Source organism: Saccharomycodes ludwigii, chromosome III, assembly GCF_020623625.1.
Source record: "Saccharomycodes ludwigii strain NBRC 1722 chromosome III, whole genome shotgun sequence".
NCBI lineage: Eukaryota > Fungi > Ascomycota > Saccharomycetes > Saccharomycodales > Saccharomycodaceae > Saccharomycodes > Saccharomycodes ludwigii.
This window is the reverse complement of record NC_060202.1, coordinates 1,534,761-1,558,647: the sequence shown is the minus strand read 5'-3', so window position 1 is coordinate 1,558,647 and position 23,887 is coordinate 1,534,761. Positions and strand designations below refer to the sequence as shown.

General features: G+C 31.1%; 8 protein-coding genes and 1 non-coding gene across 9 annotated transcripts; 2 read left to right on the top strand and 7 right to left on the bottom strand.

The window, feature by feature from the left end:
• Window positions 1-780: 780 nt before the first annotated feature.
• Window positions 781-1,767, top strand: YGP1 (Ygp1p; the record flags this gene model as incomplete). Its single annotated transcript, XM_046077593.1, has 1 exon — window positions 781-1,767. One exon carries the CDS (start codon window positions 781-783, stop codon window positions 1,765-1,767), a length of 987 nt encoding a protein of 328 aa, XP_045935378.1.
• Window positions 1,768-2,879: 1,112 nt separating this feature from the next.
• Window positions 2,880-3,644, bottom strand: RPS3 (40S ribosomal protein uS3; the record flags this gene model as incomplete). The annotated part of the gene is made up of 1 exon (XM_046077592.1): window positions 2,880-3,644. One exon carries the CDS (start codon window positions 3,642-3,644, stop codon window positions 2,880-2,882), a length of 765 nt encoding a protein of 254 aa, XP_045935377.1.
• An 806-nt stretch (window positions 3,645-4,450) lies between these two features.
• On the top strand, window positions 4,451-5,485 carry OST3 (dolichyl-diphosphooligosaccharide--protein glycotransferase OST3; the record flags this gene model as incomplete). The annotated part of the gene is made up of 1 exon (XM_046077591.1): window positions 4,451-5,485. One exon carries the CDS (start codon window positions 4,451-4,453, stop codon window positions 5,483-5,485), a length of 1,035 nt encoding a protein of 344 aa, XP_045935376.1.
• A 338-nt stretch (window positions 5,486-5,823) lies between these two features.
• SNN1 (Snn1p) lies at window positions 5,824-6,111 on the bottom strand (the record flags this gene model as incomplete). The annotated part of the gene is made up of 1 exon (XM_046081410.1): window positions 5,824-6,111. One exon carries the CDS (start codon window positions 6,109-6,111, stop codon window positions 5,824-5,826), a length of 288 nt encoding a protein of 95 aa, XP_045935375.1.
• A 524-nt stretch (window positions 6,112-6,635) lies between these two features.
• On the bottom strand, window positions 6,636-10,226 carry TCB1 (tricalbin; the record flags this gene model as incomplete). The annotated part of the gene is made up of 1 exon (XM_046077590.1): window positions 6,636-10,226. The coding sequence occupies one exon, from the start codon at window positions 10,224-10,226 to the stop codon at window positions 6,636-6,638; it is 3,591 nt and encodes a 1,196-aa protein (XP_045935374.1).
• Window positions 10,227-11,036: 810 nt separating this feature from the next.
• On the bottom strand, window positions 11,037-15,473 carry TOP2 (DNA topoisomerase 2; the record flags this gene model as incomplete). Its single annotated transcript, XM_046077589.1, has 1 exon — window positions 11,037-15,473. One exon carries the CDS (start codon window positions 15,471-15,473, stop codon window positions 11,037-11,039), a length of 4,437 nt encoding a protein of 1,478 aa, XP_045935373.1.
• A 302-nt stretch (window positions 15,474-15,775) lies between these two features.
• SCDLUD_002933 lies at window positions 15,776-15,849 on the bottom strand. Its single transcript has one exon. It is a non-coding gene; the product is annotated as a tRNA-Asn (tRNA).
• A 712-nt stretch (window positions 15,850-16,561) lies between these two features.
• Window positions 16,562-17,149, bottom strand: RHO2 (Rho family GTPase RHO2; the record flags this gene model as incomplete). Its single annotated transcript, XM_046077588.1, has 1 exon — window positions 16,562-17,149. One exon carries the CDS (start codon window positions 17,147-17,149, stop codon window positions 16,562-16,564), a length of 588 nt encoding a protein of 195 aa, XP_045935372.1.
• Window positions 17,150-20,275: 3,126 nt separating this feature from the next.
• NST1 (Nst1p) lies at window positions 20,276-23,236 on the bottom strand (the record flags this gene model as incomplete). Its single annotated transcript, XM_046077587.1, has 1 exon — window positions 20,276-23,236. The coding sequence occupies one exon, from the start codon at window positions 23,234-23,236 to the stop codon at window positions 20,276-20,278; it is 2,961 nt and encodes a 986-aa protein (XP_045935371.1).
• Between the last annotated feature and the right edge of the window lie 651 nt (window positions 23,237-23,887).

The window sequence follows — 23,887 nt, the reverse complement described above, 5'->3', positions numbered from 1 at the left end:
GCACTAAAAAACAAAAAAAAAGGGAAGTCAGATATAGTTAAAAGCAACAATCGAATAATTTACACATAGTAAATAAAATATAGGGGGGAATGGGAGGGGGAAGGCGAGTGAGGGCAAAAGAAATAAAGGGAAGAGAAAAGAAAAAAAAAGGAAAAAAGGATGAAAAAAAGACGGAGAAAAAAGTTGTTTTTTTTTTTTATTTTATTTTGGTTGAAAATTTGGTAATATAAATTAAATTAGGGAGATATAAACCTACTTCTACGGCAAATTGTATGTGCTCGTACATAATATAAAACAAATAAAGTAATAAATAGCCAAAATAAACAAACAACGTAATAAAAATGAATAAATAAATAAATAAATAAATAAATAAATAAAAATAAATAAAAATAAATAAAAATAAATAAATAAATAAATAATACACAAATAAAAAAGTACATGTAGATTTTTAACTATCAAAAAGGTTAAACAAAATTAAAGTTGGAAAAAAAAAAAAAAAAAAAAGAAAGAAAAAAAGAAAAAAGAAATAAAAAAAAAAAAAAAAAAAGAAAAAAGGAAAAAGAAAAAAGGAGTATTTAAACCAAGCCATTTTCAAATTTTTTAATTCCAATCAATTTTCCACTCCTTTAAGTTCAGCATTTTATTTCTCTACATTTATCTTTATTTAAATTGCTTGGCTTTGAGAAATTACAAAAAAAAAACAGGAATAAACCAAACAAGTATATATCCACTAGTTTTACATTCACCAATTAATTAAACAAAAATTATTTTTAAAATACAATGAAGTTTTCCACTGTTTTGTCTGCTGGTTTATTATCCACAGTTGCCTCCGCTTTGCCAGTTTCCGTTTTGGAAGAATTTTACAAGAGAGATTTATTGACCTCTACCACCGCCGAAGATGTTACCTACTTTAACGGTTCCACCCCAGTTAACACCACCAACAACACTGGTGTTTTGTACACTTATGGTAACCACTTGAACTCCACCAACGCTACTGATGTTGAAACTTTACCATTCTCTTTGAACTCCACCAACTTGACCACCGTTGAGATCGTTGAAGTTGCTGAATACGTCGAAGCTGCTTTATTCAGTTTGAACGATTCCTCTGTTGTCGTCACCGTTGCCGAAGAATCCTTGGCCTCTACTGGTTTCTTCTTGGGCTTATCTTATCCAAACAAGACTGTTATCGTTTCCGAAAACATCACCAAGGGTTTATTAGTTGCCAAGGATGAAGCTTCTGCTGAACGTGGTGCTTTGATTGTCGATGCTTCCGGTTACATTTACGACACTGTTTCTTATCCAAACTGCCCAGTTGGTGTTGTTACTGCCTCTGAAAAGGTTGTTTTCTACACTACTCCATCTTTGGTTTCCATCTTGGACCCAAGAACTTCCGTTTTCTACACCAACGCTTTCTCTGTCAACATTTCCTCTGCCGTTGAAAACATTGCCACTGTTCCAGTTATTTCTTACAGTAACACTACTTTCGCCGCTTTGTTGAACGCTTCTGTTGCTCAATACAAGGGTGTTGTTGTTTCTGCTCCAAATGTTTCTACTTTGGCTGAAATTTCTATTCCAACCTCTTTGAACGGTACCAAGGTTGTTGTTGCCGTTGAAGATGCTGAATATGTTGACCAAGCTTTATTCAAGAACAGCACCGATGTTGTTGCTGCTGGTAACTTGGGTCCAGAACAAGCTAGAGTTTTGTTGACTGTTGCTTTGACCGCAGGTTTCGACTCTTACAGCAACTTGACCACTTTGTTCCCATGAGTTATGAACATTGAAAATAAAAAAAATACCCCCCCATTTTCATCCTCCTGATTAATTTCTTTTTCTAATTTTTTTCAGTTTTATTTTTGTTTTCAAATATACCAGGCTATATTTTAATTTTCTTTATTGGAGGAATAGTACCAATTTTTGAACCCAAAAAAAAGTTTAATTTCTAATGAATTTTTTTTTGTTTTTTTTTTATTTTTTTCATAACCGCCGTTTTTCTCAATAATTAATTTTAAATAATTTTTATTCTTTTATTATAATTAATTTATAATTTATATAAATATATGTTTGTAGACAATTACTTAATTAGGTTAATTCCTGCTTTTTATTATGCTTTTTTTTTTGCGTAAGATCGTGTTGTTTTTTTTTTTGGGTGTGTGGGGGTTGTAAGCGAGGAGGAGAGTACTGAAGATAGGATGGTATAAATTTATTAATAGATTCATGAGATTAATTTAATTAAAGTCCAAATCGAAAAATATCCAAAGTCTTTTAAAAAGTAAGTGCATTATATGAGTCAAATTGATTTTTTTTCTTTCGTTTTTCTTTTTGACCCCTTATATGAATAAATATATCTGTTTCCTTTCCCCAAGAGTAGAAGAATTGATAGTCAAATTTAAATAGAGCTACTTATTATGCTTCAACTTGTATAAATACCACTTTTTTGATAGTAAAAAAGTTTTTTTTGTGCCGCCCGTCGTAAAAAAAAAAAAAAAAAAAAGGAGGGCAAAAGAATGATCAAAGGTTTTGCGACATTTTTCTGTAACTTATCTTTAATTATGGATATATTAATATTATATTACTGAAAATTTTTCAAAGCATATCCTCTCCCGCTCATTGCTTATTGTATTTTGAGTATTTATTAATGTAATTCCCTAAAAGTTACACTATTTCCGCATCCATATCCAAGATGAACAAAAAAAGTCATCCGAATAATCCTTAGCCACTATCTTCACTTTAAGAAATAAAAGGATTACAAAGAACAAAAGTGAGTTATCAAAAATTTTAACAATGAAAAAAAACATATGTATATATATATATTAATTAAAAATAATCAATACTTAAAAAAAAAAAAAATATACATAAGGATATATAATTTTCAATGCTACCTAAGCTTGGACAGCTTCTTGTTGAACCTCTGGTTGAGCTTCTTCAGCTAAATTTTTAGAATCATCAGCTTCTTCCTCAGTTGGTCTGTAATCCTTAACTGTGGCTTCTTCGATTGGTTCTTCTTCCTTTGGTTCAACGATATCGACAGCATCTGGCAAAGCTCTTGGACCACGTCTGTTTTTGGATGGATCTCTCATAATCTTAACTTTGATACCCAAAACACCTTGTCTCAACAAAACGTGTCTGGTAGCAGTATCAATGAAATCGTTGACAGGTTGACCAGAGTGAATCAAGAAACCGTCAGCAAATTTCATAGATTTGGCTCTAGCAGCTCTTAATTTACCAGAGATGACAACTTCACAACCTTTGGCACCAGATTCCATAACATATCTGACAACACCGTAGGCGGCTCTTCTAATAGCTAAACCGTTCAACAATCTGAATTTCAAGGATTCGGCTTGAGCAATAGCACTCAAACCTCTGTCTTGAACCTTTTCGGCAAACAAGACAACGGCACCCTTAGAGAATTGAAATCTCTTTTCAACCAACAAAGTTAATTCGTTGATTCTTCTACCATTTTCACCCAAAACTTCTTGAATTCTGGTGGCTCTGATGATAATTTCAGTCTTGGTTGGAGTAACACGAACTTCACAACCGGAGTAGCCCTCTTCAGCTAATTCTCTAGTGAAAAATTCATTCAATTCGGCGAAAAAAACACCGTCAGCAACTAACTTTCTTTTCTTGGAGATGATGGCAGAGACCATTGTGTCTTGGATATGTGTGTTGATATGTATTTTAATTTCTTTTTTTTTTCTTAACGATGAATATGATCAAAGAACTAAATGCGGTAATTAAAAAAAAAAAAAAAAAAAAAAAAAAAGGAACTACGATGAATACGAACTTTTCGTTCTAAATAGATATATTTTTAATGATTGTTGGGAAAGAGAGGAAAAAAAAGAAAGAAAGAAAAAAAATAAAAAAAAAACATTTTTTTATTCACAAAAAAAGCAAACATTGAATAATTTTTCCTCAATGTAGAATGATTTAAAAAAAATAAATAAAATAAAACAACCAAAGGTACAGGTGCATAATATTTGTCAAAAATAAAAAATTATACAAAAAAGTTTTATATTATAACCTGCATTAGGGCCTGTAGAATTACCAAAGAGTGTAAAACAAACCTCGGAATAATTTGTTTATTTAATTTTTTCTTTCTTTCTTTCTTTCTTTCTTTCTCGTACAGACCAAAATATTTGTTTAATTTGTAGCAGGCTTATGAACAACACAACAACATTAATCTTTTTTGGTTTTTTTTTAACCTTTTTTTGTTGTTACAACAGATTTTCCAACTCGGTGCATTGTTTCCAAAATTACGTCCTTATAAGTTAAACTCTTCATACTTTATCTCGACCCTTCATTAACTAATTAATTTTTTGTGCAATTCAAAAGATTCTTTACACATAAACAACTAGTGTGCACCGTTAACAGCAAAATACTGTCAAACAAAAGAAAGGAAAAAAAAAAAAAAAAAAAAAAAGTCTGAAAACAAATAAATAAAATAAAATTAGTTATGAAAGTTCTCGAACTATTCACCATCACTTTATTATATTGTACTTCTATAGTGTACGGATTGTCCAATGTCAGGTTATTAAAGGAAACAAAAAGGAACGGTCAAAATGGCATAATCAAATTAACAGATAAAAACTTCAAAAGGGTCTTAGAAGGCCCAAGAGACTCCTACATAATACTTTTATTGACAGCTACACATCCAGCTGTTGGTTGTAAAGTGTGTGAAGAAATTAATCCAGAGTACGACGTAATTGCTGAATCATGGTTTCATGCTCATCCTGATGGTATAAACGATGGTAAAAAGGGATTGTTTTTCTCTAAATCAGACTTTATCGATGGAGATAACCAAGAATTGTTTAAATTTTTCCAAGTTTCCAATGTTCCAATATTTATAGTTTATAAACCAACGGATAAAGCGGGGCCTGAAAGTTTGACGGAATACAGCATGTTGAATATGCCAGGAGTTAACAAGGGGAAAGAACGTATTCAACTCTTCATCAATTCAATATCACATCACTTTCAATTGAATAATTTTGTTATTTACGAACCTATCAATTGGGGTTCTAGGATTATCACCATATTGGGAGTATCAGGCATTGTGCTTTTGTTGATGAAATATAGAAACCTCGTTAAATCGGTTTTACTTTCCAAAATCTTGTGGGCTATATTTTCATGCCTTTTTATTATTATTATGTGCAATGGTTATATGTTCAATAAAATTAGAGGTGCACCATACGCTGGCGGTAATGAAAAAACTGTTGAGTATTTCAAAAACGGTATGCAGGAACAATTTGCCATTGAAACCCAAATTGTTTCATTTATTTACTCTACTTTGGGAGTCGCTGTTTTGTTATTGATTAAATTTGTACCATTTTCACTCAAATTTTACGAAAAGAAGAACAAAGAGCATACTGCTGTTTTAGCTTATTTAGGCATGTCTATATTGTTCTTGGTGGCAATTTTTATTTTTTACAGTGCTTTGATTCGAGTATTTAGAATGAAATATTCACATTATCCTTTTAAATTAGGTAAATGATCTTTATCAGAAGAGAGAGAGAGAGAGAAAGGGAGGGGGTGAAGATGGTGTTTTTTTTTTCAATCATACAAATTTTATTCCTATTATCCTCAACACAAAATACATGTCTAAAATAAAAATACTATAAGATTAAATTAAAAAATAAAAAAAAAAAAAAAAAAAAAAAAACATTTTCTCTTTCATTATCACCAATATTTCCCATAAAAATATATAAAGTGATACTGGAACTGATAATATTTCTATAATGTCCAAATTGTGTAAAGTTTGTTGTCATTAATAGCATGATACATGTGAACTTGGTTATTGTTACTACATCCTATATCTTATTCCTAATATTGTCAGTTACTTTTTAATGTTTCATATTTTTTTATTAGTTTATCCAACCTCTTTTCTAATAGGCTTAACTTTTTAATGATTTCTTGTTGATAGTGTATTTCTGCTTTATATAATCTAAATTTATCCGTTTCTAGTTCAATTAATGATTTAAGCTTAACTATCATTAGTGCTTGAAATTCACGTAATTCGGCTATTGATTGATTCAATGAATCGAGGTTATTTGATATTATTGAATACGCACTTAGTTCTATTGGGTGTATAAGAGAATATTGTTGAAGGGTGTCAATCATTGGTTGGTATATATATTGTATATGCTGTAAAGGAAAGTGGTGATAAATAAAAGTTTTATAATTACAAAATAATTGGTTTCCGCTTTCCTTTCTGAAAGGGGGGGAGGTAATATATATATAAACTTGCTAAGTTGCAATATATACATGAAACGCACAAGTCATAATATCAAATGTTAATTTAGATATACTATTTTTTTTTTTTTTTTTTTTACTTAAAAATAAAAAAACAAAAAAAGAAAAAAGAAAAAAAAAAATATAGCGAACTAAAATATATATATAATCAAAAAAAAGGAAGGGAGAAGCATGCACATAGAAATATAAAAAATAATATCATCATTACTTTCCTTTCTTTTTCCTTTTCTTCTTCTTCTTCAACAACGGTAGTAACAATAATAATGATAATAATAATAATAATAATAATAATAATACATTGTAAATAACTGTACGTTTCTCCTTCTTTTCTTTCTCCTTTTTTTCACTCTCGAAGGAAAACAAAATATTTTATTTTTACATTCATTTTTCTCTCATGCTTTTTTCCCATTTCCTTCATCCTCTTCATCTTCATCATCCGATTTCTTCTTACCACCAAAAATACCTTTCTTAATTTTTCCTACAGCACCTATACCTGTGCCAACGACGTTGGTACCGGCAGCTAAACCTTTGCTAGCAATATCACCAACCTTTTTCTCAGTCTTTTTAATCGATAACGTGTATCTAGGAGAAAATTCAAAGGATAAATGAACAACACCAGCATCCTTTTTCTTATACTCATCAGTTAATGGAATATCTAAATCTGTTGGATTCTCTGGATCTATTTTATGCAAGGGCAAAATTGCCTGGCCAATTAAATCATTCTTAGAGCCAACATCCCAATCCATAACTATTATTCTCAAGTAGTCATTGACACGGTTATTCACTTGAACAGTAACAACTTCATTCCATGTTGGGTCTAAAGTTTTCTTCTCAGTCTTGGACTTGAAAAAACTACTTGATTCGTCATTCATATAAAATTTAATATATGGATCACTCTTACCATTGCTATCCGCTGACAGCAAATTATTAGCGCTCTTAACTGTAATTTTCAAATCACCACTATTGGTAATCAAATCAGATTGTGGTAATTTTGAGGCTAATACTGGAAACCATTGAACTTGGACCATTAATTTAGATGTGTTTGGTCCAGTCAAGTTCAAAATAGATGGTTTTTTATAGCAATTTCTCACAAGTTCAATAGTTGGAATAACAACCTCAGAAATAAATGATTCAGCCTTGTTACTTTCCTTGTGCTTAGTAACTCTAAATGTACAAACCGACCATTCCAACTCTTTAATAAAAACATCGCCAGTAAAACCCTTACTTATATTTCTAGTACTATATCTAGGTGAAACAAACCTGTAATAACCATTCCCATCAAAAAATGCTTGGACATAGGTACCCGGTAAACCAAGTTCCCCGTCTAAAACAGAAACAGCCAAAACACCGCATGAATAACCCAACAACTCGTCCAAGGACAATTTCATCTTAGAACCATAAACATCTTCCAATTCGCTAATCTCAAATTTTTCTTCATCTATTTTTTTCTTGTCTGCATCACTTAATTTCTTTTCATCAAGCATAGACAATTTTTCCTTTAATTTCTGCTTCTTAGCGTTCAATTTATCAACCTCTTGTATTTCTTCTAAAGTTAAAATAGGAATGGTTGGATAAAATGAATTATAATAGGTGATACTTCCCGAAATTTTGCTCTTCTTTTTTTTCCTAATCAAATTACCAACTCTTGCGGTATCGTCGATTTGTTCAACATATTTATCATCAGAATTCTTGTTAATTAAGTCAAATATTTTCATGTCCAAGCTACCTAAGGAACGATCCAAACCAACAGTTTCAACATCCATACATTCCAAAGTAATCTTCTGATTTGGTGAAGTAACAGAAACATAAAGACTTTGATTCCAAATTGGGTTTTGGGTGTGCTCTTTTACATCAGTTCTGTCTTTAGGAATTTCATTAACCAAGATTCTAGCATATGGGTCAATCATACCGACCTTTTCTAAGTTAGGTAAACGTTTGGCCTTGTTAATAAAAGTCCTAACAACACCAATTGGTGGATTGTAAGCAATAGCATTTGACCCAATACCCAAATCAACAGGCTTCCATAAAGCTTTAATTTGAATAGTGCTGTGATTAGAGTTTTTCAATGGAATCCAAGTTTTATCTGTTTCAGTTCTGTCAATCAAATCGTTCAACGTTTGAACAGTAGAGCCAATCTCTTCATTTTTACCATTTTTAACAATATATTTAAACCTAGTCTTACGACGATCGCTAACAATAAATCTGTACTCACCATTGTATTTGGGAGATGCATCACCTTTAATAGTATTGGTAGAAAAGATTAGTTTACCGTTCTCATACACGTCAACATGACTAGCCAAATTTTTAGCTTCTTCAGATGTATGAACCAAATGTTTGGCTTCTTCAATAATGAACTTAGAAATACCAGTATTCAAATCAGGCAATTCCTCCACAGTACCGTCTGGCAATTGCTTAGGCTCAATGGTTGGATGGAAATGCATAGAAAAGTTCAAAGTACCGACCGGTTGTGCGTTCCTTAAAAATCTGGCAGAAAGGTTTTTTTGATCGTGATTGCCGTGCAAAGAACTTATATCAAATAAAATAGTGCCCAATATTTTGTTTTTGAACCTAACACGTCTATCGATAATGTCAATGGTCAATGGATCAGTAAAAGAATCGATCATGAAAAACAGGGTTTCATTCCAAACAGGATTCAAAGTATCTTTAACAGTTCTGGTTTCAGCAACTTTAGTTCCATTAATGGAAAATTCCAAATAGGGATCGATAGAAATATCAACTAATGTAGCACGTTTCAAATCAACACAATTTTTAACGGTTAGTTCCAAAACACCAGCAGCTAAGGCGTTACCAGATACTAATTGTGGAATATTCAATTGCATAGAAAACGGAGGCATTAACATTGGACCTGCATATTTTCTAACCATTTCCCTGGTAAAGGGCAGTAAGCCAGGAATAGCCATAATTTCCCAAGAAAAGATAGAGTCACCAAATAATTTGGCAACAAAATCAATATCTGGAACCTCCAATATTTGAACGTTGACAGTTTCAATATGAGGGAAGGGCGTCATCAACTTGAAACGTAATCTTGTTTGTACCTTCATGGCAATTTGAGCGACAGAAACGGGAATTGTGATGCCAAATGCACTTAACTTCAGCGAGACACTTTGGTTAACGTAGTTTCTTAACTGTTTGGTAGTCATATCCGAATTATCATGTGGAGTAAGAGACAGAGTCCAATCCATAACAACAACATCATTGTCAGTGTTTTGGAAGGTTTTAACCTGTTCTATTCTTGGTGGTTTGACACCCAAGGTGAAACGATCAATCCAAATAGCGGTGATAAATGCTGGAATTGCATCCAAATCTGCCAACAACTGATTAACTTGTTTGACAACCATATCAGAAACGGCTGGTTCCATACGAACCCAGTATTTGTCCAAAAATGTATTTAACCATTCCATGGATTCATAGTCATCTTCAATCTTTTTAACAATGTATTCTTTTTGAGCCAATTGCTTAATATTCTGTCTATATTTCTTAACTGACGCCCTATACAAGAAACAAGTCGGAACTATAACAAAAAACACAGGAGCTAGCGAAAATTTAAAATAACCAAAGAAAAATGATAAAAATCCACCGATAAAGAAAAAGGCTACTGAATGATACCAGTCCCCATAAAATTTGTCAGGCAAGTAATTATCGATAATCGTTTCCCCATGAATGTCGTACAATGCATCTTTTGAAGTTAGAGTATCTTTTGTTTCCCAACCACCAACTTGTTTCCAACCAACGTAAGTGGCTTCGCCAACCTCTCTGGTAACTTTTTTAGTATCAATAATATCATCATCATCATCATTATCATCATCATTAGCAGTTTTATCTTTAGACTTTTTTGAGTCGGTTGTTTTGGACTTATTAGGTACTCCAGTTTCGTGATTTGTATTAGCTAATACTTTGTTATCAGCCAACAGAGCATCAGTACCATTCTTAGAAGTTGGATTTCTTTGTTCCACAGCGGACATGATTTTTTTTTTTTGTATGATTAATCGTCCTTTACTTTTTTTTTTTTTGTTTCTTTTTTTTCCAGAGATTTATTTTTTATTTAGTTTTTTAATCAGGTTTACCCTTTGCTCTAGCTTGATTAAAAAAAGCTGGTCGAAAAATGTAAAATGGAAGATATGGACGAAGTAAAAGGTAATAATTTTAAGAATGGAATGCTAAACTGAACTTTTTAACAACGTTATAAATAAAGTTTAAGTTAGGTTGAATTACTTACTCGGTTAAATTTGAGTTAATTATCGAAAAAGGGAAAAAAAAAAAAAAAAATATATGAATGTTATTTGTTTATTTATTTATCGTTCCCAATAAAAATTTGCAAACAATGTAAAGAATTTTTCTTTTTTTCTTTTTTTTTTATTTCAATTCCTTTTTCGTTCAATGTCACGTTTAATAAAGTGTGCACAACTTTCTGAGTCTAAAAAATATAATGCAAGATAATAAAGCAAAAATAATCGGCAACAGCAACAATCCAAGAAAAACTCCCATCATAACCCGTCCTGACTTTGTTTACATTGTTTCAAAAGCTGTTTTTTTAATGGTAATGAAAATCCCTTCTTTTTTCTATCCGTTCTAAGAAAAAGAAAAAAATAAAAATAAAAATAAACAACAACTTATTTATCAAGCTAATTCTAATTCACCCCTTCCATTTCTCGTTTTGTATTTTCGACTGAAACATAACAGCAAGTATAATTAAAATTTTTAAATATAGGCAAATACAAAAAAAAATAACAATTATATAATTAAGAAAACAAAAAAAAAATTCTTTTTTTTTTTTAATCAGATGCATGAAAAGATTCATCAGAATCATCATCATCATCATTTGATAGAGTAAAACTATCGTTATCATCTGTTATTGTATACGATACTCTGCCTTTATTTCTTCTGCCACTCGTTCTAGTTCTACTAGTTCTTGGAACATTAACTACTTCTTCTTCTTCTTTTTCTTCCTCGCCGTTTTTGTCATTATCACTACCATTGCTTAGTAAATCTTCCAACTCTGCCTTTATGCTAGCCTGTTTTCTTCTGTTTCCATAAGTTCTCTTAGGGGTAACGTTTTTTTTCTCAACTGGTTCACTCTCATTTTTGTTTGATTTTCTTCTTTTGACAGGTTTAATAACCACATCATCATCTTCATCACTGACTTCCTGTTCATTCTGTTTCTCTTCATTATCCGATAAAGATACAACTGTATTGAAAGAAGGTTTGGTATTATTAACTTCATCAAATATTGTACTAATTTTCTTAAATTTACTTGAAAATGCATCCTCATCTGTGTCAAGGTTTATTGTTTCATGCTTCGATTCACTATCTTCATCTGCATTGGATTTTTTAAAAAAACTATCCACAGGTTTCGTCGTTACCGGTTTCTTTTCTTCTGGATTATCAACCTTAGACTCTTTTTTAACTTTTGATTGTATTGTTGTTAACTTTTTCTTTTTTGGATTTTCTATTGGATTAGGTGTAATGACAAACCTCTGAAAGTTCTCTTCTTCTTTTTTAATCGATGCACCTTTCTTTTTCCTTTTCTTGGCCTTTGATTCTCCATAATCGTCATCATCATCTTTCTTCCTTGTTCTCTTAGCTTTGCTTTTAGTAGCCTTATTTGGAATTATACTGTTTCTAACTTCATTATCATAGTCAATAAACTTTTTATAACCTTCTTCAAAATCATGTAAATCTATGTTCCATAAATCTTTGGCAGTTAGTCCCAACAAATGTTCCAATTCCACCTCCTTTTCTTTTTTTTCCTTCAGCAATTTTTCATATTTCTCCTTTGTCAAAGACCATAATTTCATTCCCAACAAGTAATCAAAGGAACCATATTTTTCCTGGGGTCCATTAATAAAAGCCCCTTCATCATTTGTAGAATTTTCTTCATTATTTTCGACCTCTTCATCATTCTCCTCCTCCTCCTCTTCTTCTTCCTCCCCTTCATTTCGAATATTTTGTGAATTCAATTCCTCAATCTTCTCAGTGACCTTATCATAATGTGGATGGCCATCCTTATCAAATCTGGGAAAGCCCAATTCTTCCAACTCCTTCATCAACTGTTTCCTGGGTTTATTATTCACAGTTAACTCTCGGTCAATAATCATTTTAATAAACTTAACTTGATAACTTAACTTCTCAACAATCCATTGTAAATGTTCAACAAAATAATCTTTTCTTCTTTGATATAATTCCAAACGCACGTAAAAAAAATCGGTTAGAATGTCTCTTGGATCATCATATTTTCTAATCTTACCATTCGAATCAAATCCAACCATATTACTCAAGTTCAAAATAGAGGTTAGTTTAAATCTTTCATAAAACCCAATAGTACGCGTTTTTTCAAACTCCTCAGTGGTTAAGGTAATAACAAATTTAATTGTAGCGCCGTGTTGTTCTTCCATGTCTTTGATCCAGGGTTTAATTTTATCGTTACCAGAAATACCCAATAATAAATGTTCTTTTATGTTAGTTATCCAAGTTTTCGGTGGTAATTCAGTTATTTCCAATTTATTTTCACCAACTTGCTCAATTTTTCCGTATAGTTTATAACGATATGAATCAATTTTTTGAATCGAACCAGTCCAACCTCTAAACCAGGGTACCATAGGATCCATTTCTTCGTCATTTAATAACTTTTTAATATTCTTTACTATGTCTAAAGGATTGTAAGGTGGAATATTAGTGCTCCAACCGGTACCAATGCCTTCTGTGCCATTTACCAAAATCATTGGAATGACCGGAGCATACCATTCAGGTTCAATTTTTTTTTCATCTGCTAGAACATATTTTAATAATGGTGCATCTTGTGGATGAAAAATCTTAAAGGATAATTTGTTCAACGTGGTAAAAATATACCTTGAAGCTGCTGCATCTTTACCACCAGTGGCTCTAGTACCAAATGCTCCCTTAGGAAGCAGTAAATAAATATTATTAGAACCAACAAAGTCTTGAGCTAGTCCAACAGTTGTCTGGACCAAAGATTCTTCGGTATGGTGGTAATCAGTGCATCCAGCAACATAATTTGCCAATTGAGAAACTTTGATTTCTTGTCTCAAGTTACGTTTAAAACAACCATATATCACTTTTCTCTGCCCTGGTTTTAAACCATCCATGATGTTAGGAATGGATCTGATGTTATCCGATAGAGAAAACAAAATTAGCTCTTTGTTGATAAAATCTTTAATGGGAATAACTTCTAAAGTTGGGTCCAAGTAAGTACCCGGTTCAAATTGCCTTAACCATTCTTTTCGATCATCAGCTCTTTTTTTAGAAAACGCCAAATCAATTAATTCGTTTTCATCATTTTTTAGTTCATCGAAAGTCTTCAAATGTCTATCCAAGTTTGAAAAGTATTCTCTTATTTCCTGTTGTGTTGAAGTACCCAATCCTTTATAATACTTGTATTTCCAAGTACAAGTGGTACCTTCTTCTGCTCTCCAAGTTTCATATTCAGGAATAGTATAAAATTGAATGGTCTGTTTTCTCGGTTTTGTTATTGTGACTTTAATGATAGGCGTGATAAACTCAATTAAAAAGCCCGGAATATCCAATAGTCCGGGAAAGGAGCTTTCCAAAAAGTTAATAATTAAACCTTTGATATGTGAGCCATCTAAATCTTGATCCGTCATAATCATTAAGTGACCATATCTAAGCGAAGAAACATTTTCATACTTTTTCCTGTGTTGCAATCCCATAATTTTTTTAATTGCTTGTATTTCTGCGTTTCTATTGACCTGATCTGCCGTCGCATCTCTAACATTTAGTAATTTGCCTCTTAGTGGATAACAACCATAATAATCCCTGCCAACAACAGCTAAACCGGCAACAGCCAAAGACAAAGCAGAATCCCCCTCCGTTAATAGCAAAGTGCATTTGTAACCCTCTTTTGTACCGGCTCTATTCGCATCGTGTAGCTTGGGATACTCAGTAATCCTATTCTTTTTAGTACCATCTGTTTTTTTCATGGCTTTGGCATCATTTTCATCAGCTATATCAAATATCCTAGTGGACAAATCTGTATTCATAACTTTGGCTACAAAGGCATCGGTGATTTCACATTTAGAACCAAAATCTTTAACCCGCGTAGTTAACTGCTCTTTAGTCTGAGATGTAAAAGCGGGATTTTCAATTAAACAATTAACGAAAAGGAAAATGTTATTTTTAATCTGGAATGGTTTGACTTTTTTGTTTTTGGCTAGTTTCATCTGAATTTTTTTAACTAGTTGATCCCCTAAATAGTTCACATGTGTGCCACCAGAGGTTGTAGCTATGGAATTTACAAACGAAATCTGTTGAAAAGAAATATCAGAAACAGCAAATGCAATTTCCCAACGCTCATTGATTCGCTCATAGATAATAGTTGGTACTTTTAAAGCCTCTTCAGTATTTTCGCCATTATCAATCCTCTTCATTTTTTCTAAAGACTTTAAATATAATTCCACATAATTTTTAAAATTTCTAATTTTCAAACATTTGCCATTCAAATAAACACTAATATCTCTTACAGAGCCGTTTATGTCATAAACACGCCTTTTCATAATACCAACAATGTCTTTGTTTAGATCTTCCATACCAAATCTCGATAAGTCGGGTTTAAACGTGACTTTGGTGTATGAAGGCTTTTTAGCTGAATACGAAGTAATTTTAGGCTTTCCGCAAACCCCCATATTGTCAGTCCATTTTTGGAGATACTTGTGCCCGTTTTTGGGATCAGCAGTTTCTAAAATAAATTCAGTAGAAAATATGTTACATAGCTTAGCGCCATACCCATTTCTACCACCAACAACTTTTTTTTCAGTATCATCATAATTTGAAGATGTTAGTAGATGTCCAAAAATCAATTCAGGTATATATATATTTTCCTTATCATGAATTTCAATCGGAATACCTTGTCCGTCATTTTTAACAGATATAGTGTTTTGTTCTGGATCAATAGTAACATCAATTCTTTTCATCAATGGATCACGAACTTTGTTATCAGCGGCGTTTACTAGAATTTCATCAAAAATCTTAAATAGCCCAGGAACAAACTTAACCTCTCTTTCAATCATGCATTCGTTTTCATCATCATAAACCCACATTTTTTCTTCTTGCATTTCCACAGAACCAATATACGTGTCTGGTCTTTTTAAAATATGTTCTAACTGAGAAATCTTTAGATATTTCTCTGAAGCTGATTTCTGGTTGGCATTTCTGCCAGTACCATTAGAAATAGTCATATTTATTGAATTTCTTATTCTGTTTGCGATGACGTAGTATTTTCTATGATAAAATGAGTTAATATTTGTTTTTTGCCTGTATAAAAAATAAAACTTAAAAAAAAAAACTATTCTTAGAACTAAATCAATCTTTAAAATTAGTTGGAAAAATATACATAAATAAATAGATGAATAAACGCGTTCTTTTTATTTATTTATTTATTTATTTATTTATATTTGGATGATGCGACTTTTTTTTTTAATTTAAATGAAAATGAAGGAAAAAAAAAAAAGAAAGAAAAAAAAGGATATAACATTTTGTACGACCCCAGAGAGGATTGAACTCTCGATCTTGCGATTAACAGTCGCACGCCTTAACCAGCTTGGCCATGGAGTCGTAATTTATTGAGCTGTCGTAATATGAAACATAGGTCATACAATTATAATCTATAAATATAACACAACAAATGAGATTTTTAATACAAATAAAAATGAGATTCAGAATGGAATAAAATAATCTTTCAAGATATTTTTTTTTTTAACATATAAAATCATTTCTTACGAATTACTTATTTATTATTCTAGTCTATTTTTATTTTTATTTTTATTTTTATTTTTATAAATATGTTTTTATTACAAATAAAAGAAATTCGATTATAATAAAAACCATTGGTAATATCAATTTATAAAAAAATTGTTTTGAAAAGTAAATAGATATATATAATATATCAATGGAAGGCTGATATAAACTTTTTTCCTTTTTCTTTTTTTTATCTTAGGACCGAAGGTAACTAAATAGGAGTAGACTTTTTTAAAAAAAAAAAAAAAAAAAAATACAGAATCAATGAAAAGGAAACGATAATTAATCTATTGTGAGAATTAAAAATGAAAGGTACAAACAAAATAAAATAAAAAAAAATATTGGAATTATAGGCATTGATAAAGAGCTTAATAAAAATAAGCTTGAATTAATAATTAGATCAAATAAAAAAAATATTAAGAAACAGTAATTTGCTAATCTCTAAATTTATTATTGGTATTATTGGAAGTGGTAATTAAATACCCCCATTATCATAAAAAAAACAAAAAAAAAAACCCCCCATAACCTATCATGATATGATACAACACCCATTATCATGATTTTTGTTAACTAATAAACTTGTTCTAACAGCAACTTCAAAAACATCATCAACACCTTCTCCAGTTAATGCACTACAAAACATGTATTTTTTTGCACCAATCTCATTCGCTATTCTAATAACGTCTTCTTTTTTAACAAATTCTTTATTATAACCATCCCTACTCGGTTTATAATTATCTTGCAAATCTTTCTTTAGACCAACTAGAATAACAGGTGCTTGGGGACAATACCTGACAACTTCTTGTATCCACTTTGTTCTCGTATTATATAATGATTCCGGATCATCAATAGCGAACCCAATCATTATCACGTCCGCTTTGGAATATGATAGTGGTCTTAATCTTTCATATTCTTCCTGACCAGCCGTATCCCAAAGAGCCAACTGCACATCTATTCCATCAACTCGACAATCCGTAACATAGTTTTCGAAAACTGTTGGTTGATACTGTTCTGGAAATTTACCTAAGGTAAAAACGTATAATAAAGATGTCTTTCCACATGCACCATCTCCGATTATTACTAGCTTTCTTCTTATAATGTTATTTTCAGAGCTCATTCTTTATTTATTTATTTATTATATGTTAATTGATTTGAAAGTTGTTTCACTATAAAACAGAAAGACAACACTTTGTTGTACGTTAGTCAAGTTTTGTGATAAAAAAAAAAAAAAAAAAAAAAAAACTGGAAATATGAGGTTGACAATAAAAAAAAATTAATTAACAATGAAAGAAAAAAAAAAAAAAAAAAAAAAAAAAGTCCTTAATAAGCTAATGTGTGTGTAGAATTTCGAATAATGTAACTAATAAGTAACCATATATGATAAACCTGGGACAATAGTTCTAAATGTGGAAACAATAATCGGCACTTGTCTATGATTATTATTATTAAGCTAGCCCTAACCTTAATAAATGCAATTATTTTTTCCTTATTTTTTTTTTTCTTTATATTATATTTACAAGCTAGATACAAACTTAAATCATAAGTAATTTTAGAACTAGTGCGTAATAATTATAAGGAACAGGATTTATTATATTTTAACGTGCGTTTCAAAAATACAAAAGTATAAAAAAAAAAATAAAACAAAAAAAAAAAAAAGGAAAAAAAAAAATAAACCATATGCTCGATGTCAAAAAGCGAGAAATTTTTTTTTAAAAATATTAATTATTTTACAAACGTCTAAACTAAAAAAAGCTATACAGTAATGTCAAACTTAACATTAATAAATATGAGGGAAGAAGGAAGGGTAAAAAGAAAGGAGTAATAAAAGAGGAAAATGATAACAAGGAGAAAAAAAAAAAAAAAAGAAAAAAGAAAAAAGTTTAGGAAAACCTGATTATATAAATTAGACAGCTATTTTATAATTATATGATGGTACTCTAGAATATAATAAAATATGTTTACAATCATCCAATAAAGTAAGCATAGATTATATCATTAGCGTAATTTATTTCGTCTTCTATCATTTTAGCCTAGCTCCATATATTGGAATTTGTGCTATGCGTGGATTGAAATTGGCAGCCAGCTGACGATGAATTTGCCAAAGTATTCCCAAAGGAACCAGTAAAAAAATTATTGTTATTAATAGCAGTATTTGCGTTACTTGAATTACTAATGCTAGGAAAATAATTTTGAATCTTAACATGCGATATATTAATATTGTCGTTACTCACTACATCAATCTTGTAACTTGAATTCATAGATAATAATTGATTAATAAACATGGTAAAAGTTAATATCGCCGGACTAGGTAAATATTTCAAAACATTTTGATAAATAAACTCTACTGGAACATAGATTGGTTGGGTGGCACCATTCAGATTATTACCCAATAAATAACTCTGATAAATAATAGAGCTTAAATTGGGTAGTATTTCCGAATATTGTTGTTGTTCATGTCCTGCTTGGGATATCTGTGAAGAATAATTACTCATAGAGGTAATTGTACCAATAGAATTTGTACTATTAGAAGGATTGAAACGATTGTCGACATCAATGGCACTATTAACAATCGCTGATGATGAAGGGGTAATAGCTGAGGAAGAGGAAGATGAAGATGATGTCGATGACAATGATGATGATGGCGTAGAAGAAGAAGCATTGGCAGGAGAAGGATTACTTGTATTTGCCGCAGATGGAGATGTATTTTCATTAGTTTTAGCCCAAATAGATTTTCTGTGTGCACCTAAATCAATAGTATTGTAGACTTGAGTTGATGAGTTATTTGGTAAATCATTTGCTACATTGGAAATCACTGTTTTATTGGTTGCAGAAGCAGAATTCATTGTGGCATTATTGTTACTGTTTAAAACACTCTTAATATTGCTATCATTTGATGCTGTTACTGTAAAATTTGAAAACAAATTATTATACAGCGCTTGCTCATTATCAATTACATTGTTTGGTGTTGCAGAATTAGTAATATTATTAGCAATAGAGTTTGATGATGTTCCACCATTGCTGTAACCAATATTTGATAAATTATCATTCCCAAGGTTAGAGGCAACTATTGATGAATCTAATAATGATCCAGAGGCACTTGGATTGGAACGTATAGTATTCAAAGCAGATGGTAAACAAGGCAGCATTGCGGGACATTGATCCAAACTATTATTTGTGCTAGTAATAGGTTGTTGTTGTTGTTGTTGTTGAGGGACACTATTAGAGCTATTAATACCATCCCATGATAAACCAGAAGACTGGTATATAGAAGGAACAGACAGATTATCAGCTGCATTTACAACACCAGAATTAGTGATATAATTTGAAGCAGATATTGGATGTTGTAGGCTCAAACCAATAGAACTGTTAATGTTGCTAGGGGAGTTCATGCCATTATTGTTGCCACCTAACGTTTGAATGGAAGCGGGATTCAAATTAAATTGTGACACCAAATCATTTACAGATTTATGTGTGTCTTCCATACTAATAAGTGAATTAAAGGGCAAAGATGTCTTACCAGTACTACTACCACCACCACCACCACCACCACCATTATTATCATTGCCGTTTTTGCTACTGTTATTGTTGCTCTTATAACTAGCGCCGAATAAAAGATTATTACCGACATTAGCTGTAGTAGTTGTCTGTGTTGGAGTATTGGTATTAGTAACGTCATTTTTAGAGATATCTGCAAATTTCGAAGACAACAAAGGCAATGGTGATTTATTTTGAAACAATGATTGTGATGTACAATTGTCATTAGCACTTGTGCTGGGAATTTGGTTGGCTATAGGTACTACATCACCATCAGCCTGTGGCGTTAACAACATATTTGTTAAAATGGATGTATCACAATTTGATAAAGCGCTAGTATTATTAGGAAGAGTACTTTCCATATTAGTAAAATGTGGGCTGTAACTGGAAGAAGAAGAAGAAAAAGTAGGAACAAAATTTTCCTTAGGATTACCATATGGTAAACCAGAAAAAAACTTCATTTTCTCTTGTTGTTCATCCTTCTCCAGCTTTAGTTTTTCCTTTCTCTGGTTCTCATTTTTTAATACTTCCTCTTGTTTTTTCTTTTTCTTTAACTCTTCTAGCCTTTTAATTTTCTTTTCTTTTTCCAATTTCTTTTCCTCCTCTCGCTTTTTGCGTTCCATATCCTTTTTTCTTTTTTCCTCTTCTTTTAATTTACGTTGCTTTTCTTCTTCCTCCTCTTTACGACGTTGTTCTTCAATCTTTTTTTTCAACTGTTCATCCCTGCGTCTCTTGGCTTCTTCAGCTTTTTTTCTTTGTATTTCTCTCCTTTTGAGCTCCTTTTCCTCGGCTTCCCTTTTTTTTTTTGCTCCTCTAGTTTTTTTAATTCACGTTCTTTTTCCCTAGCTAATTGTTGTTGTTTTTTCTTCTTCTTTTCCTTTTCCCTTTTCTTCATCTTTTTTTCTACCTTGGCTTTCTTTTTCTGTTCTTCGTTTTCCAATTCTTCCAACAATTTCAGCCTACTTTTTTCAGCTTGTTTCATTTTAAACGATTCAATTAATTTTTTTTGCAGAATCTTAGTAATGGCAATTTGAATTAATCTTCGGCCCTCTTCAATACGTTGCTCCTCATCTATTTCATCATCATCATCATCATCATCGTCCTCGTCGTCGCCCTCCTCCTCCTCATAATTATCATCGTAATCATCGTTATCATCATCATCGTCGTATCCATCAAACTCATGATTACATGAACACCTAGGTTCTCCAGCACCGTCATCTTCTTTATCGTTTTTGCCGTGATAGCACTGATTTTGTATATGCAGTTTGTGTTCCTGTTCAAGGCTATGGCGTAATTGTGCCATGTGTTGAAGGTGAACACTTTCATCATCCATATATTCTTCTGTGATCTCATTGATTTCTTCTTCACTTGGATTTAACTCTTCAATCTTTTTCTTATTTTCACTGTTATTTTGTGCCAATAATGTGTGAAGCATTCCACTTGTACCAGTAACCTTTCCAATAAAATCTTGAAATTCTTTAGATAAATCACTATAGGTACCCTCATTAACGTTGCCATTTACTTTATTGCCATTAGAATCAGTAAATTTCACTATATTTTCAAACATTTCTTGTCTCAAAAGTTGCATATGTCTTTCATCTGTGTCTTCAATACTCAAAGGTAAAGTGTCAGCTTTATTATTCATAATGTTGCTATTGGCAGTATCTTCTTTGCTAGCCTTCTTCTCTTCATTATCTTTACCATCGCTTTCGTATTCATCCACATTTTTTTCTTTGCCAATTTTTTTTTCATTTCTCATAAGACGCAGCGTTTGAATCAATTTATTACTAAATTCAATAGTTTCCGGGTCATTTGAATTCATTAACTTAGCAAAGTTTTCTAAATTTTTGAAGTTGACAGACTTATCACCCTTGTCACAACTGACATCATTATTGGAACTATCAGTAATAGTATCGCTTTCCTTAGAGGTAAATGAAATTGCATTATTAGTGGACGACGTAGTGGAGTCGAAATTTGATTTTTTTTTATTGAGCATTCCATTAAACAAAAGAGTACGGAAAGCTTTAAATTCATGAGGGGACATTTTTCTTATTTCATCATTTTTATTTTTCTTTAAAGTTTCTTCAATATGTTCTAGGTCCGAACTGTCCTTAAAAGTTGAGATTACAGCGTTATTAGGGTGATCTTCATTATCTGTGTAATTTTCATAATTTTCATCTTCATCACTATTGTTCTTATGAGAACTAATGCTTTTTGTAGGCGCAAACTGCTCTATTGCCTTTAAAAATCCTTTCCCATGATTCTTTAATAAATCTTCGGTTAAGTCTTTCATGTGGGGAAATTTTAACATTTTATTCACATAGGCTTCAGCAATAGCTGGATGCCCACTAATATATTCCGATGCAAATTCATCATACAACTTCCTTTGATTTTCATCTATAAATGAAGTTTGTTGGTGATCCTGTAAATTTGTATTACCACCAATATTATTATCATTATTACGGTTATTATTATTATTGTTATTATTATTATTATTATTATCATTATTTTCATCATCACCAATATTATTGTTATTATTACTACTGCTACTACTATTATCGTGGTGCGTAGCTTGTTGAGAATTAATGCTGGGTATTATTTTATTATCAAGATCATCTTTTTTTACAGATTCAATATTGGTTGCAGTGGTATTTTGTTTTTGATCATCATAAGAAGGCGGCGGCAACTTTGTATAAGTAGTATTATCGTTCACATTGGCATTTAGTGTGGTAACATTCGTACTGTTCTTAGGAAAAACACATTCTTTTTCGTTATTATCGAGCTGCTGTTCTTGCTGTCTTTGTGTTTGTAATCTATTGTTAGAAGCTTGTTGCAACTCTTTTACTAAATTCAAATGAAACAAAACGTAAGTAAGTTCAGGGTATTTTAGCTTCTCTTGAATATATATATAATCATAAATATCCTCCAAGTCTTCTTCAATGCTAACACTTCTACGACCACAAATAGAACAATTACAAGCGCCATTGGGACCGGTAGAAGTTGTATTATTATTATTATTATTATTATTATTATTATTATTATTGTTATTAATATTACTATCTTTCAAATCATTATTGTCACCATTATTATTATTATTATTACTATTATCAATATCATTATTATTTTTATTACCGTTATTGATAGTAACAGTAGTTGTAGGTTTTGTAATACCATGTTTATTATAGTTTTTTATAACTTCAAAAACTTCACTCTTTTCGATTCTCAAAATTTCCTTTTTTTCTTCAGAAGTTAATGATTCCCAATGTGAATCCATATAAAAGTTCAATTCAGGCGTATCTTTATGGTTTAAAAGGGATTTGACAACGGCATGATTAGAATTACTACCACTATTACTATTATTGGAAGTGTTATTGGGTAGCTCTAAACTTTCTACAATTACATCTCCATTTGGAGCTCTTCTAATAATTCTAGAAGTGGGATATTCAATGGACTCATCATATAGAGTGGTTGAACTACCAAGTTTGGCTCTATGCTGCTGCGCCTTGTTATTTAAGGTGGCCATTGCATTACTGGTTTCAAATTGGACATCTTTAACCATTTCTCCCTCCACCCCTTTGAGTGAAGGAGGAATGCTATTATTATTGTTATTCGTGTTAGAGTTAACACTGGATTTATTCCTCTTTGAAGATTTCTTCTTATTACTCCCCATGGTTTCTTATTAATTGGGGTTGAAATTCTTTTTTTTCCTACTTTATTTTTACTCCTATTTTATTTGGCAAATAACGAGATAGTTGAAATTTATTTGTTAAATTTTTGAAAAAAAAAAAAAAAAAAAAAAAAATCAAAATCAAAATCAAAATAAAAATAAAAAGTTGATCCTGAATTGTATATTTATTATTATTATTATTATTATTTTAAATATGGGACTGGTAGAATAACCTTAGTAAAAATGAAAGAGTTAGCTTGTTATATTTAACATTTTTTATTATTATTATTTTTCTCCATACAGAAAAAAAGAACAGGTTTTTTTTTTCTTTTTTTTTTTTTTTCTTTCTTTCTTTTTCTTTTTCTTTTTTTTTGGAAGGGGGAAAAAAACAAGCTTTATCGTTTTGTACGTCAGAAAACTTGTTGATTAGTTTAACGTTTATTCGCTCTTGGTCTCTTTTGCGGATTTCTCGGGTAAATAAATAAATAAATAAATATATAATAATAAAATACCCGCCAAGGTTTCTACCTACTTGGACTTAAAACACCCACACACCCTGTTACCGAAAGCTTCTTTTCCATTTCTTTCGGTATCCATAAAACAAAACATACCGAGTTGCACAATATCCGAAAGCATATAATTTCCCTTTTTCCA